Genomic DNA, 19136 nt, shown 5'->3' on the forward strand with positions numbered 1-19136 from the left:
CTGCTGTTGTAGAGCAAAAGCAGTCATAGGCAGTATATAAACAAATGAGCATGGCTGTGCTCCAATAAAACTTAATTTGTTAAAACAGGTGGCTGCCAGGCCACAGTTTGCCAACTACTTATCTAAATATTGATACAGAGGATTCAGATATTCTAAAGCTATGGTTACTGTGTTTGGTAGATGATGTCCCCCAACTTTTAACTCATAGTTAATAACCTGTATAGTAAGAAGCATCAGTCATACTTTGGTGTATATTTCTTAAGTTTCTTAAATAGTTAAAGAGGATAAGAAGTAACATTGCTAAAATCTGGTTCTTCTTTGTGTGCTTTTATAGAGGATTGGGTTTGTTCAGTGTGAGACATGTCTTCAGTTACACCTGTTTTTTCATGCTAATGTTTCACCCAGTTATGACACAGAAATGTGAGCCCTGATGATGTAGTATAACTGTGCATTGACTGGATTCAGAATCGTTTTGAAAAAAGAATCTTGGGCCAGGCGCGGTGGCTCACGCCTGTAATCCCAGCACTTTGGGAGGCCGAGGCGGGTGGATCACGAGGTCAAGAGATCGAGACCATCCTGGTCAACATGGTGAAACCCCGTCTCTACTAAAAATACAAAAAATTAGCTGGACATGCTGGCGTGTGCCTGTAATCCCAGCTACTCAGGAGGCTGAGGCAGGAGAATTGCCTGAACCCAGGAGGTGGAGGCTGCGGTGAGCCAAGATTGCGCCATTGCACTCCAGCCAGGGTAACAAGAGCAAAACTCCGTCTAAAAATAAAAAAAGAAAAAAGAATCTTAGCCAAAATATTCCTTTGACTCACCTCTGAGCAGAGATTGAATGAATTCCTATTCAAATATGTAATCTTGTTGGGATCCTTAATTCTTTCAAGAGAGTATCACTTTACTCTCAGCTCAAAAGACTAGTTAAAACATGTGGTTCACTTTTAATTGGCAGTCCATATGCCAATTAAAGTTGTACTTGTTATTTCAAACCCACTGCCTCCCAAAATCTTTCAGAAGCTTAGCTGAAATACTATGTAGGATTGCCTGGAGGGTGTCCAGCTTGTTTCCCTCACTACATGCTCTAAAGTAGGTTAATCTAGAGGAGCAAAAAGCTGTCAATATATCTAGTCTAAATGATATTTACTCCCTGTAGGGTAGCTTTTACTGAATGGCTCTTTGTTTCGTGATGCCTGCCATCCATACTAAGGAAGGAACAGTAAGAAATAGCTTTCTGAGCCGGGCGCGGTGGCTCACACCTGTAATCCCAGCACTTTGGGAGGCCGAGATGGGCAGATCACGAGGTCAGAAGTTCGAGACTGGCCGGGCGCGGTGGCTCATGCCCGTAATCTCAGCACTTTGGGAGGCCAAGGTGGGCGGATCACCTGAGGTTGGGAGTTCAAGACCAGCCTGACCAACATGTTGAAACCCTGTCTTAAAAAAAAAAAAGAAATAGCCTGAAACTCATTAATATTTCTCTGGAAAGGATGTTGTTGATGCCACTGTTAATTGCCTTTGCATTTTCTTTTTATGAACTCTTTGAAGAACTTTTATTGTAATCTTGGTAGTAATTCAGTAACAATAAATTGATAATAATTCTTCCTTTGAGCAATTAATTTATTTTCTTATAGACACTATGATTTTGTCTGACTGATCAAAGTTTTTATTTCACATTGACCATTAGAAAACTTAAAGCTCAATTTATGACCTACCCATAGCAAGTTTCTAGAATTCTGTTTTATAGTAGCCATCAGATTTGGCCAAATATTTTACCTATCTGTTACCATTGTTGTTTCTTTCTTTCATGTTTTCTTATAGTTCATTTCATCGTCCTGTATTTTATTTGTCTTTATAAGCCATTTAACCACTTTTGCCTTTTTTGAAACAAGGCCTAAATAAGTTTAAAATCAGTAAATACAAAGGACACCATCAAGAAAGTGAAGAAACATTTTAAGAACAAGGGAAAATTTTTACAAATTACCTGTCTGATAATGGACTGGGACTCTTATCTAGAATATATAAAGAATCCCTACAGTTCAATAATATAATACAATTAAAAAATGACTAAAAGATCTGAATAGGCATTTCTCCAAAGATGATATACAAATGGCGAGTAAGCACATATGAATAGATGCCCAGTACCATTAGCCATCAAGGAAATGCAAATCAAAACCACAGTGAGATACCACTTTACACCCATCAAGATGGCTATAACCAAAGAAACAGACAATAGCAAGTGTTGGCAAGGCTGAGGAGAAACTGGAACTCTCATACACTGCTGAGGAAAATGTAAAGTGATGCGGCCACATTGGGAAACAGTAGGAGTGCCTCAAAAGATTAAATATAGATTTATCACGTGACCCAATAATTCCACTCCATTTCTACCTAAAGAGAAAGGAAAACATACATCCACACCAAAATTTATACACACACATTCATAACATCTCTATTTATAATAGCTGAAAACAACCCAAATGTCTTCAACTAATGAATACATAAGCAAAATATAGCCAAAAGTAATGGAATGAATATTTTTCAACCATCAAAGGAATTATTGGTAGATACTACAACACGGATGAACCTTGCAAACATTATGGTGAGTAAAAGAAGCCAGTCACAAAAGATCACATATTGGTGGCTTCCTAGAAATAGAAAGTACATTGGTGGTTTCCTAGAGCCGAGGAGGTTGGGGAGAAACGGAGTGACTCCTAATGGCTACAGGGTTTCTTTATGGAGTAATGAAAATGTTCTAAAATTGATTAAGGTGATGGTTTCACAACTCTGAGTATACAAAATCCATTGTATATGGAAACTTTAAATGGGTAAACTATGTCTCATTAAAACTTATTTAAAAAAGTGCTAAAAGTTTTAATAAAATACATCTTATAAAATGTAATAAAAGTAATTCATGTAAATCAGGTGTTTATATTAAGAGTACAAAAGAAATAATTTTGAGTCTTAATAGCATATATTATTGTTAGCATTTATTTTCCTTAAATTCTTACATTGGACACTAAGTTCGGCATCAACATGGTGACCTCCCGGGAACGGAGGACCACCAGGTTGCCTAAGGCGGGGTGAACTGGCCCAGGTTGGAAACAGAGCAGGTCAAAACTCCCATGCTGATCAGTAGTGGGAATAGCCACTGCACTCCAGCCTGGGCAACAGAGCGAGAGACCCCGTCTCTATAAAAAAAAAAGAAAAAGAAAAAAACAAAAAAAAAATTCTTACATTGGAATAAGATTCCTAGTGGTGAGTAAAACAATTATCATTCTACCAGCAATGGCGTATGTTGATATATGTTAATGGTATATGTTGCCTATGAATATATCAAAAATGTAAACATTTTAATATATGAAATTCTTGGGTTAAGATGGTCATATGTACCTTTCAAAATTTTGTATTTTTTAATCTCTACGAATGAGTAGATTATATGAGCCTGGTAGGTTTATTAGATAGGATATGTTCAATATGGAGTCCAAAGAGCGAAAGACCCTTTGGAATACTAAAGAGAAAGAAAGTTGCTGCCCTCTCTCGCTCCCAGTGACAGTCTTTGACATTTATTTCAGCTCTCGTTATTTTCACTGGAAAATGAACCTGTGTGTAATTCTGCTGATCCTGGTTTTCATGGTGCCTTTTTACATTGGCTATTTTATTGTGAGCAACATCCAGCTACGTAAGTATTTTACCCTCTCAGTCAGCACATTGACTGAGATGAGTATTTGAGGGAACTGAGATTGTGGATCGTTTCATTTCTACATTAACTTTCAGTACTTACTGCTGTTTGAGGACACCTCACACACAGCATCTTAAAAATAAATATAAAATAAATATTGAATGAAGGGCACAGGGTGAATATTGAGTGAATGGTTAGGTTATTTTTTCTGCCACAGCTTTATTTTTCTACTTAATCGTGTCTCCTTTAATTCATCCCACATGTTAAATTCAGCTAAATTTTTCTTACAGTGGTAAGGATGCTTTCACTAAAAATTATACTGTTCATCACTCATTTGCCAAATGAATTAGCAGCCAAATATTAATTAGCATTATCTTATATTTTTAAATAGAGCAAGCTGTTTAACCTATATCTGTTTTTCCTAACAGTTTTGTCTCCTCTGTCTCAGTGCATAAACAACGACTGCTTTTTTCCTGTCTCTTATGGCTGACCTTTATGTATTTCTTCTGGAAACTAGGAGATCCCTTTCCCATTCTCAGCCCAAAACATGGTGAGTATGAGAGGGCAGAGATGAGGGGAAGAAGGTTTGTTTAATTTTCTAATGTGAAAAAATTAAATTTCTTGGGAAAAAAATAATAAACTCACAGGTTCTTGGGATTTGGAAAAAAAATTTTCTGATTTTGAAGAGGATAGCAAGTTATTTCTCTGAAAAATGTCTGATTTTGAATCACATTTTCTTCTTCATTCTAAGAGATAATGCTGGTTTTGGAACTCACTTCTGTTATTCTAGAGTAGAAATTTTTGACCTTCATTTACTGAATATACTTACTTCAAGGGTAAAAGGAAAAATAACAGTGTCTAACTTACAGTGTATATGGAACTACAGCAATATATTTGTATGTGTATTTGGTGGTCAGGTATCAATAAACTTTTGTCAGATTTCCAAAGAAGTCTGTGACCCAAAAGGTAAATGGCTACTGCCTAAGTGATGATAAAGATTGTCTTTAGGGAAGCGTATGTATTTGGGGAAAGGTGACATAAAATGCTCACAATTAGTAGATAAAGAAAAGCTTTCCAAAAATCAGTGTCTCCCTTCTAACAAAAAAAGTTCATTTTAAAACAAGAAATTGGGTGTAGCCCTAATTTTTAAGCTAAAAACAATGAACAGAAATACCTCAGCTAACAAGTCCTTCCAGAACTATTTCAGAAGTATGTATGAATCTATCTAAAAAGATTAGAGAGCCCATCTGTAATAAATATACTAAAGCTTTCATACTGGAACTTTTTTTTTTAATATACATCTCTTTATTCACCATCCTGCCATAGCTATTATCAGGGTTCTTATTGCAGAAAACAGAATCTACTGTAACTAATTTAAAGCAGAAAGTGATTAATTATACAGTATCAGGCAATTTATAGACTTTCTAGGAAAGCAGGATACAAAGCTTAAATGCTATATATAGTAAAGAGAAATACCCAACTATGCCACAGTACAAACTGGAAAACCTCACTGAAGTCATCACTTGCCACTCAGGGTCTGTGACATCAGGGACCTCTGTCCCAGCTGTTTGAGTTCCTAAGTGCTATCACCCCCCCTGCATTGTTCACTGCTGCATTTGAGGCCTCCCGTAGGCCTGGTTTTTTGGTGAAACCTAGGTAACGTTTAGAACCCTATCCTCAAGGAAGTCTGAGAAAGAACTTCTGGCTTTCTAGACTCTGCAGTACCAAAAGAAATGCTAGAATAGGGTTGGAATTAATGTTGAATGAGCCAGTGTCTATTAGAGAATCTGCCATCCCTCCCACACACCCTTCCCTTTATATTCATTGCCTATAACAGGAATTTCAGGAGAGAAAGGTTGTAAGACACGCCAGCAGTGGGGTCAGAGAAGATGTGTAGTTTTGAAAAGCATATGCAGTACCATAAATAGTTGTGTATTTTTAAATAAGAATAACTGTTTCAAAAATTTCAAATAATGTTAAAGGCCGGAAAACTTAACACCAGCCTACCAAAAACATTCAGACTCTCAGGTTTGAAACTCTTTCACTACCTTTCATGACCTGGCTGCTGCTCTCTATACGTGTTCCGTCTCCAGTCCTGTGAAATCATTTCAAGTTTCTCTTTTTTTCTTTTTCTTTTTGGTACAGGATCTCACTGTCACCCAGGCTGGAGTGCAGTGGCACGATCTCAGCTCACTGCAACCTCCAGAACCGTCTCCCAGGCTCAAGTGATCCTCCCACCTCAGCCTCCTGAGTAACTGGGACTACAGGCGCATGCTACCACACCCGGCTAATATTGTATTTTTTCATAGAGACAGGGTTTCTCCATGTTGCTCAGGATGGGCTCGAACTCCTGAGCTCGAGGGATTGACCCACCTCGGCCTCGCAAAGTGCCGGGATTACAAGTGTGAGCCACCATACCCAGCCTCAGTTTCTAGAGCTGTTCTATCAGCCTGGACAATCCTTCACCCCCAGTCTACCTAGAAAATGCCTATTTATACTTTATAGATTCAACTCTTGTCAATTCCTCTAAGAAGATTTTCCTGGCCATCATTAGGAGATATTAATTGCTCCCACCTCAGGGTATTTATATCATCTATAAAAGTCATAATTTAATGTTTTCTTTTCCAACTTCCTCATCAACCTAGGAGCTCCCTGAGTTCAGAAAACTACCTGTTACCTGTCTTTGTATCCCTAGTGCCCCATGTGGAACCTAACACATTACAGGTGTTTAATACACGTTCTTTGAATCAGTGAATGGAAAAAATTGAGTCTCTCCAAAGTGTTAGATGAGTTTAGTAATTTAACACTCCGGATAGGAATTTAGGAAATGCTAATGTGATCAGCATGCCTATGCCAATGGTCGAAAAAGACTTGGACTAAAGAGCCCTGCTAGCGTAGTTCTCATATAAACCTATTTCACATAAACCCACAGACAGACAAATTTATTTGTGATGGTAGAAGTCAGAGAGAAGAGTTACAAAAGGCCCCTAGGGCTGCTGACCGGGCAAACACAGGGTCACATGCAGTACAAAGACCTGACTCTGACACCTTTCTCCAGCTTTCTCCTGTGTGCATTCAGCTCACATGACCAGTGCGGTCAGCCCATGCCAGAGGGAAGATGAAGGCCGTAGTATCCATTGTCCTTTCATCAACCCCTTTTTCTAAATTCTATGGGATTATCCTGAAAAGGACACTGAGGGAGAAAGCTAGGGAGATAGTTTCAGTTTTATTCTTTCCATTGTACTCCAATAGTCATTACAGTTTTAGGCCTGAATATTCAGGTATCTTAATTTATTTAACCCTCTAAGAGAAATAAGGAGTTAGAAGTTTAGCTGGTAGCTGAGAAGCAGCCAACCTTACACTGCCTTCTCAGAGCTTTCCCAGGACTGTCCCAACAACCAGTGTGGTTGTTTATTGCTCTGGAGACTGCAAAAAAATGGGCTGGGCACACTGGCTCACATCTGTAATCCCAGCACTTTGGGAGGCTGAGACAGGGAGATCACTTGAGGCCAGGAGTTAGAGACCAGCCTGGGTAACATGGCAAAACCCCATCTCTACTAAAAATACTAAAATTAGCCAGGTATGGTGGCGCGTGCCTGTAATCCCAGCTACTCAGAGGCTGAGACACAAGAATTGCTTGAACCCGGGAGGCTGAGGTTGCAGTAAGACGAGATCATGCCACTGCCCACCAGCCCCCAGACAGAGCAAGACTCTGTCTCAGAAAAAAAAAAAAAAAAAAAGGCTGGGCGCAGTGGCTCAAGCCTGTAATCCCAGCACTCTGGGAGGCTGAGGCAGGCGGATCACGAGGTCAAGAGATCGAGACCATGGTGAAACCCCGTCTCTACTAAAAAATAGAAATATTAGCTGGGCATGGTGGCGCGCGCCTGTGGTCCCAGCTACTCGGGAGGCTGAGGCGGGAGAATTGCTTGAACCTGGGAATTGGAGGTTGCAGTGAGCCAAGATTGCGCCACTGCACTCCAGCCTGGCGCCTGGCAACAGAGCAAGGCTCTGTCTCAAAAAAAAAAACAATTCTTATAATTTAAAAAAATCTATAAAAGTACTTCTTGTGCAGTCCCTGACCCTTGGAATGTCCTTAGTGGGAAAGAGTAAGAGAGATTACAAAAGACTGTAAGGAATCGAATCTGTGTGAGCAGATGTCAAAGGCGAGATGGTCTTCTGCATGTATTAACTGGTAAATGAAGATAATGATGACTGACTCTTACTTCATAGAAATGCTGAGGTTAAGTAAATAGTATCTACAAAGTACTTTAAACCAGAAAAAGATGTGTAATAAAAGGACAAAGACACCACCACGTTAAAAGGAATAAAGGTAGAGGGGGAATCTTTTTCAGTTTTTCGTATTTAATAACCCATGTTAGTCCCTTGGATTTTTCTATGTTATTGAGTGATACTATAGTCAACAAACATTTGTTGAACACCGTCTATGTGCCAGGCAGTAAGGAAAATAAAGATCAGTAAGACATGATTTCTTCTTGTAAAAGAGTTACAAATTCAAAAGATATATAGAAAGTAGAATCAACAGAATTTAGGTGAGGATTTATTCATTCATTTAGCATTACACAAATATTTATTGAGCATCTACTTTATATTAAGCACTGGAAACAAATCACAAAACAAAACAAACTTGGTTTATGCCCTCCTGAAATTTACAGTCTTGTGGGTGGAACTAGACAAAAAAGAGGTAAATATATAAATAAAGAATTGCCAGTTGTGATCATTGTCATCAAAGAACAAACAGGTTGCTGTGATAGAGAAAAATGCAGATAAATTAGTGCAAGGAGTTAGATCCATCCTTTCTGACACAGTGATATTTAAGCTGAGATTTAAAGGACAAGACCAAAGGAAGACCCAGTAAGAAGGCACAAAAGACATCACGTAGGCCAGGCGCAGTGGCTCATGCCTGTAATCCCAGCACTTTGGGAGGCCAAGGCGGGTGGATCACGAGGTCAAGAGATCGAGACCATCCTGGCCATCAGGGTGAAACCCCGTCTCTACTAAAAATACAAAAAATTAGTTGGGTGTGGTGGCACACGCCTGTAGTCCCAGCTACTCGGGAGGCTGAGGCAGGAGAATTGCTTGAACCCAGGAGGCAGAGTTTGCAGTGAGCTGAGATCACGCCACTGCACTCCAGCCTGGCTCCTGGTGACAGAGCAAGACTGTCTCAAAAAAAAAAAAAAAAAGACATCACGTAAAGCCCTGAGGTAGAAAGACCTTGATGTATTCAAGGAAAGGCAAGAGATAGAATGGGGAGTAATTGTATAGTGTATAGATTTTATTGTTATGGTGACTCAATAATTGATTATGTCATTTTCTAAGACAGGTGAGAGGAAAGATAATTTTCATTTGGTATATGCTGAATTAAAGTTACCTATGCATATCTAGGTGATGTTAAATAAGCAATTGGATGTACAAATCAGGAGCTTAGGGAAAAGGTATAAATGTATCAGTCCTCATAGAGATGACTCCAGGAATCTAAGCAACTAGAAATCATCAACTAAATGCCATTAGTAAAGCTGAGGAAATTAGTGAGATTACCCAAGCAAAAAATGTGTATACTGAAATGAAAGAGAACTCTGATCTATACAGAGCAAGAAGTAACCGAGAAAAAGCAATTAGAGAAGTAAAAGGGAAAACCTAGGGAAATGGTGTTGTGGAAGCCAAGAAGATAAAATAATTTTAAACAAAAATGATCCAATGTCATACAAGCGCCAGTAAAACAAGGCTTGGAAAATGGTGAATTTTGCAACCAGTAGAAAATTCACGACCATAGTGTAGAGTGAAGGTAGTTTGTAGTAGAGTGAAGGTAATTTTTATCTAATAGCTTATGTTTTTTGTAGTAAAGGCATTGGCAAAGGAGAAGGGCAGAGGTAGGAAAAATAAAGAGTTACTGCTGAGGAAAATGGAAAGAGATGGCTGACCAAAGGCAAGATAAGGATTAGTCAGTAGTGTGAGAGCTCTCTTAGGACTGGAGATCATAAATCTGTAATGGCTCCAAAATCAGTATGAATTCTAGCAATTTTTGGCAGCAAGACATGGGCACAGGGAAGGCAGAGTGTTAGACTGATCCAGAGTTAGGAGTTTGTAGGATTAGCGCTTCAGAAGGAAGATAGTAGGAGATTGAGGGTCCTGGTAAGAGAATTTGAAGCCAGCAAGCCTGGAGTCCAAGCTAGGTGAAGAATGGGGAAGCAAAAGACCAGAGGTCGCACTGACCTCTACAACTAGTGTAGCGCAAATAAAGGAGAAAGGGAACTTGAAGGCTAGGAAGGGAGGCAGTAGTCAGAAAAGGAATATTGGAATTTTCAGTTTTGAAGCTGACAGAATTCCCGAATTATAACTCTGGCATTTGACCATAGGAGTGAATGGCTGAAGTGAATTCTATTCTAGAAATAGGAAGTGAAAACCTGAATTAAAACTATTTTTTTTCTGCAATGAGTGCTTTCTCTCATTTATCCCAAATACATCAACCAGCAGTATTTAACTGCTAAGTTGATTTTCAGCATTCTGAAGTGATAGGAAACAATTAATAATTAGGATACAATCTATAATCTACAACTGATGTATTTGCCTTTGAATTTCTCATTCATCTATAACATTAGCCCATTTATTAGATGAATTCTATGTTTATTGGATGCAAAAAAGACAAAAGCAAAAGAGCATGACCTTAGGGGAAGTACATATATATCAAAGATAACTAGCACAAAGTATTTCCAGAAGATTTACTTTCCTCATTTTTTTGCTGATGTTTTTACCGAAAGTACTTTGCTTTGTTAGCATTCATGTTTCCAAGAGTAAACAGTGACCGTTATTTATAATTATTGTTGTTATTATTTTACTGTCATCACCCAATAAAAGAGATCACTGTGAAGCATATGGGACAAGAGGAAAATCAGTAAACTTTTAGTATATTTATTATAGATAATCTACACATTGGCCGGGTGTAGTGGCTCACACCTGTAATCCCAGCACTTTGGGAGGCCGAGGCGGGCGGATCACAAGGTCAGGAGTTCAAGACCAGCATGACCAACCCCATCTCTACTAAAAATACAAAAAAATTAGCTGGGCATGGTGGCATGCGCCTGTAGTCCCAGCTACTCGGGAAGCTGAGGCAGGAGAATCGCTTGAACCCAGGAGGCAGAGGTTGCAGTGAGCCAAGATCGCGCCACCGCACTCCAGCCTGGGCAACAGTGCGAGACTCTGTCAAAAAAAAAAAAAAGATAATGTACACATTAATAATTAAAAGTTGGCTTGTATGAGTTAGTTATGTGTACTGGTTGATGTTTTCAGTCATGCTTCCTTTTGCAGTACAGATGAGAGCCATTTTATCTACATTACCTGGCGTTAATGTACCCTGATGTTTTTAGGGATTTTATCCATAGAACAGCTCATCAGCCGGGTTGGTGTGATTGGAGTGACTCTCATGGCTCTTCTCTCTGGATTTGGTGCTGTCAACTGCCCATACACTTACATGTCTTACTTCCTCAGGTAACAGAGCGCTTTGCAGCTTTTCTTTTTTGCCCCATTACTTCTTGAATATATATGTCTTTAAGATTATATATTAGATCTATGACCCTGTCTTTTTATTCTTCTCTTCCTCTGTCCCTATGGGCATTGACCTGGAAATCTTTCTAAATAAGTCTTATCACTTGTGTTGCTTTCCTTGATTATTTGTGCTAAATTCATTCATTTTCTAAATGGCAAATTTCAATCTGATGCTCCCCTCCCGCTTTTTAAAGGCACATTTCTAGTGACCAGCAGTATAAACTAACCCCAACTTCAGCAGTTCAGTTCCTCCTAGAAGTTTTAATAGAACAGTAGAAGACAATGCCACCTTAAAAGTGTGCTTAAACGTACATCCTAAATGTCACTGAGCCAAGATCATGCCACTCTACTCCAGCCTGGGTGACAGAGCAAGACTCTTTCATAGAAAAATATGACAAGTTGGGCTGGACATGGTGGCTCACGCCTGTAATCCCAGCACTTTGGGAGGCCAAGGTGGGCGGATCACCTGAGGTCAGGAGTTTGAGACCAGCCTGACCAACATGGAGAAACCACATCACTACTAAAAATACAAAATTAGCCAGGCGTGGTGGCGCATGCCTATATTCCCAGCTACTCAGGAGGCTGAGGCAGGAGAATCCCTTGAACCTGGGAGGTGGAGGTTGCAGTGAGCCAAGGTTGTGCCATTGTACTCCAGCCTGGGCAACAAGAGCGAAACTCCGTCTCAAAACAAAAACAAAAAAGATGAATATGATGGGTTGATGGGTGTGGCAAACCACCATGGCACATGTATACCTGTGTAACAAACCTGCACGTTCTGCACATGTATCCCAAAACTTAAAGTATAATTTTAAAAAAAGATATTTTTAAAAATAAAAATAAATACATATATGTATATAAATGTCACTGGATCAAAGCCAAGAAAAACTGTAAAACAGCTGGGTAAATTCCATTTCCCTGAGATCCCAGAGGATTAGCTATAAGAAATGAGAGCAAAAGCATTTTAGTTTATTATGGTCATTTTATTATTTTCTGGAAAAAAGTAGTGGGTAACAGTTGAAGTGTATGTGTCTCTCCAGGTAACCTGTATCATGCCCAAGAGTGGGACCCCAAAACATTTTACTAACAGTTTGTGCTTCTTGTAGGAATGTGACTGACACAGATATTCTAGCCCTGGAACGGCGACTGCTCCAAACCATGGATATGATCATAAGCAAAAAGAAAAGGTAAGATGTCAATACTGTCAAACATTTGGACTCTGTTACAATTGCTCAACAAGAAAATTTGACTATGAATTGGTGCTGGCAGGGCATTTTATCCTATTCATTTTTATTATAAGGTGAAGTACTATCAAAGATAGTCCAGCCACGCTATTGGCTGAACACCGTAGCTCACACCTGTGATCCCAGCACTTTGGGAGGCCAAGGCGGGAGGATCACTTTAGCCCAGAAGTTCAAAACTAACCTGGGTAACATAGCGAGACCCCATTTCTTTAAAATAACAATAATAATTTTTAAAAAGTTAAAAATATAAAAAATTGTTTAAAAAAGATTTAGTGTTTTGTGTGAAGGAAAATTCTCAAATTCAATCTCATTTCTTGAATTTAGATCATTCTCCTTAGATAAATTATTAGAATAACTTTTTTGTTTAATTTTTTAGATTACAAATTGACAAGTTGTAATTGTGTATATTTATGGCATACAAAGTGGAATAATTAAATCAAGCTAATTAACATACCCATCTTACATGCTTGTATATTTTTCTGTGGTGAACATTTGAAATTTGCTCTCAGTGATTTTGAAATATACAATACATTATTATATTCATCATGCTATACAGTATGTCACAAAGAAAAACCTTATTCCTTCTGTCTAATTGAAGCTTTGTACCCTTTGACCATCGTCCCACCTACGCAGCTTCTGATAACTATCATTCTACTCTCTGCTTCTATTGAATTCATTGTTTTAGATTCCATATGTAAGTAAGAACATGCAGTATTTGTCTTCCTGTGTCCAACTCATTTTGCTTAGCATAGTGTTCTCCAGTTACATTCATGTTGTCACAAATGAATTTCCTTCCTTAAGGCTTTATAGTATCCATTGTGTATATATGCCATATCTTCTTTATCCGTTTTTCTGTTGATGGACATATAAATTGGTACCATAACTTGGCTATCCTAAATACTATTGCAGTGAACATGGGAGTACAGGTATCTCTTTGACATACTGATTTCAGATCTTTTGAGTAGATACTCAGAAGTGGGATTGCTGGATCATATAGCAATTCCCTTTTCAGTTTTTTTAGGAACCTCCACACCGTTTTCCATAGTGGTTGTGCTAATTTACATTCCCTCCAACAGTGTAATAGGGTTCTCTTTTCTCTGCATTCACACCAGCATTCTGTATCTTTTGCCCCTTTGATGATAGCCATTCTGACAGGTATGAGGGGATATCTCATTGTGGTTGTAGTTTGCAATTCCTTAATGGTTAATATGTTGAACATTATTTTATATATCTGTTGACCATGTGTATGGCTTCTTTTGAGAAATATCTATTCAGTTTCCTTGCCCATTTAAAAATCAGATTATTTGTTTTCTTTCTGTGAAGTTATTTGAGGTCCTTATGTATTTTGTATACTAACCCCTTATTAGACATATGACTTGCAGATACTTTCTCCTAGTCCATAAGTTGTCTCTTTACTCTGTTAATTGTTTTCTTTGTTGTGCAGAAGCTTTTTATTTCAATGTAATCCCATTTGGTTTTTCCCATTTTCTTCTAATAGTTTTATAGTTTCCAATCTTAAGTCTTTTGAGTTTTTTGGGGTTTTTTTTTTGTTTTTTGTTTTTTGTTTTGAGACAGAGTCTCGCTCTGTTGCCCAGGCTGGAGTGCAGTGGAGCAATCTTGGCTTGCTGCAACCTCTGACTCCCTGATTCAAGCAATTCTCCTGCTTCAGCCTCTCGAGTAGCTGGGATTACAGGCACGTGCCACCATGCCCAGCTAATTTTTTTGTATGTTTAGTAGAGACGTGGTTTCACCATGTTGGCCAAGTTGGTCTCAAACTCCAGACCTCAGGTGATCCGCCAGCCTTGGCCTCCGAAAGTGCTGGGATTACAGGCGTGAGCCACCGCACCCAGCCGAGTTAATTTTTATTATGTTGAGTGAGATAAGGGTCCAGTTTCATTCTTCTGCAGATGGATATTCAGTTTTCCCAACAGCATTTATTGAAAAGACTGTCCTTTTCCTAGTGTATATATGTGGCACCCTTGTCAAAAATCAATTGACCGTACATGTGTGAGTTTATTTCTGGGCTCTCTATTCTCTTCCCTTGGTCAATGAATGAGTCTTTGTTTATGCTCGTATCATGCTGTTTTAATTACTATTGCTTTGTAGTATAATTTAAAATAAGATAGTATGATGCCCCCAACTTTGTTCTTTCATTCATGATTGCCTTGGCAATTCCAGTTTTTTTTTATTCCATATGAATTTTATGATTATTTTTTCTATTTCTATGAAAAATGACATTGGAATTTTGATTGGGATTACATTAAATCTATAGATTGCTTTAGGTAGTATGGACTTTTAACAATACTAATGTTCAGTGAACATTCCAAAAATGAAATTAAGAAACCATCTTACTTAAAATAGCTACAAGAAAAAAATACTTAGGAGTAAATTTAACCAAGGAGGAAGAAAGACCTGGACACTGAAAACTATACAATATTAATGGAAGAAATTGAAGAAGACACAAATAAATGGAAAGATATCCCATGCTCATGGACTGGTGGATAACTTTTATATTCCAAGAACGGAATATTGTCTATTGTCCTGGATTTTTAAAAAGTCTATTGTCCTGTCTGGGCTCAGTGACTCATGCCTGTAATCCCAGCACTTTGGGAGGCTGAGGCAGGCAGATCACTTGAGGTCGGGAGTTCAAGACCAGCCTGAACAAACATGAAGAAACTCCGTCTCTACTAAAAATACAAAATTAGCCTGGCGTGGTGGCGCATGCCTGTAATCCCAGCCACTTGAGAGGCTGAGGCAGGAGAATGGCTTGAATCCAGGAGGTGGAGGTTGCAGTGAGCCGAGATTACACCATTGAACTCCAGCCTGGGCAAAAAGGGCAAAACTCCGTCTCAAAAAAAAAAAAGTCTGTTTTCCTAAATTTTTACAATCTTTTACATATCTGATTTAGAACTCAACTTAAGTACTTTTAAAATATATATTTTCAAGTGGCATTTCATAGAAATCTATATCACAGTGGATAAAAGCATAGGCTTTGAAATCAGACCGTGTCTGAATTTGAATCCTTGATCTACATCTTAATGGTGTGACCTTGAACTAGTTACTCTATGTTTTTCTGCCTCATTTGTAAAAATAGAGGTAATAATAATGAGTTAAGACTTAGAACAATGAGTTAGACCCCTTAGAACAATGACCCACATGTAGCTAACGACAACTACTGAACTTATTAATAATCTCTACAGTATAATCATTTGCTTTTCATGCTTTGCCTTCATTTATTCATTTATAGATTCATTCACTTAATAATTTATAGAAAACCTAGTTCATGCTAGGCACTGTACTAGATACTAGGGATAGAGTGATGAACAAGTTAATCATTTCTTACCTTCATGAAGCTTATTAGTCTACTCTGTTTATTATAGTTATTATCCAATATAAATGGAAACAGGTTTTGAATTGCATGAGTATTTTCACATTTCATATTTCCTTCTTCAACACTTTTCTATAGTAAGACCCATAGTCAAGTCAAAGAAGCCTTAATGTAAGAGATAACATTAGAAATTAGAATGATAGGCCGGGTGCGGTGGCTCACGCCTATAATCCCAGCACTTTGGGAGGCCGAGGCGGGTGGATCACGAGGTCAAGAGATCGAGACCATCCTGGTCAACAGGGTGAAACCCTGTCTCTACTAAAAATACAAAAAAAAAAAAAAAATTAGCTGGGCATGGTGGCGCGTGCCTGTAATCCCAGCTACTCAGGAGGCTAAGGCAGGAGAACTGCCTGAACCCAGGAGGCAGAGGTTGCAGCGAGCCGAGATCGTGCCATTGCACTCCAGCCTGGGTAACAAGAGCGAAACTCTGTCTCCAAAAAGAAAAAAAAAGAAATTAGAATGATAAAGAAGGCTCAGGTTCACCAACTAATTATTTGTCTCTATCTCTGCATGTCTTTACTAGGATATTGAAGGTAGATACGTGTATAATTTATTTTATTTACATTTATTATTTTACACGAATGTATATAAATGCATATTTTTTAAAATGTAACAATAAGAGCAAGGTTATTCAAAAGTGAAAGATTGATATGTGAACAATATCATTTTGATTCCCAAGGCTATTCTCCTTCTCACTGTATTTGTTTTATTCCTATAAAGAGATGAATATATAAAAGTGAAGTCATGGCCAGGTACTCATGCCTGTAATTCCAGCACTTTGAGAGGCTGAGGTCAGGAGTTCGAGAACAGCCTGGCCAACGTGGCAAAGCCTAATCTCTAGTAAAAGTGCAAAAATTAGCCTGGCACAGTGGTACATGCCTGTAATCCCAGCTACTTTGGAGGCTGAGGCAGGAAAACCACTTGAACCGGGGAGGCATAGGTTGCAGTGAGCTGAGATTGCACCAGTACACTCCAGCCTGGGAGACAGAACGAGACTCTGTCTCAAAAAAAAAGAGAAGTTGTGACCCATGTCAAGTGTGGATGTATACTTTTAAGCCATTTCATACTAGTAGTGCTTAGGAATTGACTCTGATCTATATACAGTATATCCCATTTCCCCTATAATGCATTGTTTGGTCAGGATCAGGATTGGTTTGTGGTCCAGCAGTAGGTTTTATTAATTTGAGTGGCTCACAGAAGAATCAGCCTCCCAACATGACCCCATTAGCACAGTCCTTTGCCCAATGGAACTAACAGGGCAGATAGACAGCTAACATGACAACACAGGGGCCCTTGGGATTCATACAGTGCCCTTGCCGTTTACCACAATATGGAAAAACTGTTTTTGTTGTTTGCAAGTGGTTTTATACAATAAAAAATTTTCTAATAAAAAGGAAAAACTGTTTTTGCAAACACTCATAGTTGGGAAGTAGTAGTGACCAGAAAGCCATCTTTCACCTTAACAGTAGAGGGCCATAGTGAGATGACATACAAGAAAAGTAACATTTGTTATGTACAGAAAAGTTAATAGTTGAAAATGGGAGGAGGAAAGAGGCCACATCTTCCTATTTGGAACAGTGGAGGAAAAAAATGTTAATCTCTACTTTAAATTCGTTTTTTTAGGATCTGTTTGAAATTTTGTAGGGACTGGGGAAGAAATGTATTCACTAGTGAAACTTCAACACCAGCCACAGCCACTCTCAAATGATAATAGAGGAAACTTGCAGAAATGACAGTGGAAAGAGGTTAAGTAATTCCTTCTATAGAAAATCATAAAAACTGGGGAAAGTATTAAAAGCAAGTATTTGAAGTCACTGGAAAATAAACAAAGGCAGGTGGAAATTTGAGAAGAGCATCAGGCAACTGTTAGAAGTTTATGGCTTTCTTGCCTGGACGTGCTCCTCAACCTCCACCCACCCTCCCAGCACCCACTCAAGTGTACAGATTGATAAGAGTTTAAATCAGCTGAGTAACTGAAAATTTAAAGGGGAAATTTTGGAAGTGAGGGAAATACAGGACTAAGATCCAAAATCTCAGTATAAACCCTTCCCAAATCCCTGTATCATCATTAAATAACGTATTTCCATGGTAAACAACAAAAAGCCTGAGAAAAAATAGGCAAAAACTAGAAGAGAGTCTATCCTTGATATACTGAACTGCTTCTTGGTGTGATTTGCAAGGTTGCTGTGCCTTTGACTGAGTGCATTTTCTGAGCTATATGCAGGTTGTTGTTGAACACACAGCTTGGATGATAGAAAGTGAAAGCCTTACTGGCTTGAGGTGTCAGAGGGTGGAACTCAGAGCTGGCAAAGCAACTGAAAATTTACGGGATCCCTAGAGGCATAAGATCCACAGAGAGATTATGTCCTAAAATATGACTATAGAATCTGTCCAGACTACCATTACCCTACACAAGATCAAGCTCAGTGGAGACTTTCAGGGAGTTAGGCTAAAAAAGGAGAAGCTAGAAACCAGAAAACTGAGCAGAAACATTAGCTGCTGCATGTATGACATATTTCACAGTTTGAGTCTAAGTAAATTATCTGCTTATTAGTGCCAAAAAAAATAACAATTCTCAGAAAAACAAACCAGATTCCAAAGTCACTACAACACATTACCTTCAACCAAAATTTGCTAGGCATGTAAAGAAACGACCATATGACCAATGTTCAAGATAAAAAGCAGTTAATAGATACTCCAAGTGGATCCAGAACAAAGATTTAACAAAGACTTGAAAGTAACCATTACAAATATATTCAAAGGAAAACATGATAGGATAGTGGAGGAAAGTGTGATACAAGTGAAAAGAGGGATCCCAGCAGAGAAATGGAAACTTTTACAAAACAACAAAACAGAAATCCGAAGACTGAAAACTGCAATAACTGAAATAAAAATTTTACCAGGTAGGCTGAACTGGAGAATTGAGATGACAGAAGAATCAGATCAATAAAAATTCAGGCTGGGCACGGTGGCTCACGCCTGTAATCCCAGCACTTTGGGAAGCCAACGTGGGTGGATCACCTGAGGTCAGGAGTTTGAGACCAGCCTGGCCAACATAGTGAAACCCTGTCTCTACTAAAAATACAAAATTAGCTGAGGCGGGAGAATCACTTGAACCCAGGCGGCAGAAGTTGTAGTAAGCTGAGATCGTGCCACTGCACTCCAGCTTGGGCGACAGAGTGAGACTTTGTCTCAAAACATAAAAATAAAAATTGAGATAGATCAATAGAAATCATGTAATCTTAAGAAAAGAGAGAGAGAAGATTGAAGA

At 38.6% G+C, this 19136-nt stretch overlaps 1 protein-coding gene across 3 annotated transcripts in view; it reads left to right on the forward strand.

The window, feature by feature from the left end:
* The window catches only part of GPR89A (G protein-coupled receptor 89A), a 59022-nt gene that overhangs the window by 12117 nt on the left and 27769 nt on the right, over positions 1-19136 (forward strand). For 2 of the 3 annotated variants that reach the window (XM_012471978.2, XM_064370882.1), the window contains exons 4-7: positions 3570-3676; positions 4125-4226; positions 11059-11179; positions 12340-12420. In XM_012471978.2, coding sequence (XP_012327401.1) covers positions 3570-3676; positions 4125-4226; positions 11059-11179; positions 12340-12420 — 411 coding nt within the window. Of the gene's footprint in view, positions 1-3569; positions 3677-4104; positions 4227-11058; positions 11180-12339; positions 12421-19136 lie in introns of all 3 variants that reach the window. The other variant, XM_021672700.2, reaches the window with a different exon arrangement.

The sequence above is a fragment of the Aotus nancymaae genome, unplaced genomic scaffold, assembly GCF_030222135.1.
Source record: "Aotus nancymaae isolate 86718 unplaced genomic scaffold, 86718_ANA_hifiasm-v0.15.2.pri h1tg000108l, whole genome shotgun sequence".
In the NCBI taxonomy this organism is placed as follows: Eukaryota; Metazoa; Chordata; class Mammalia; order Primates; family Aotidae; genus Aotus; species Aotus nancymaae.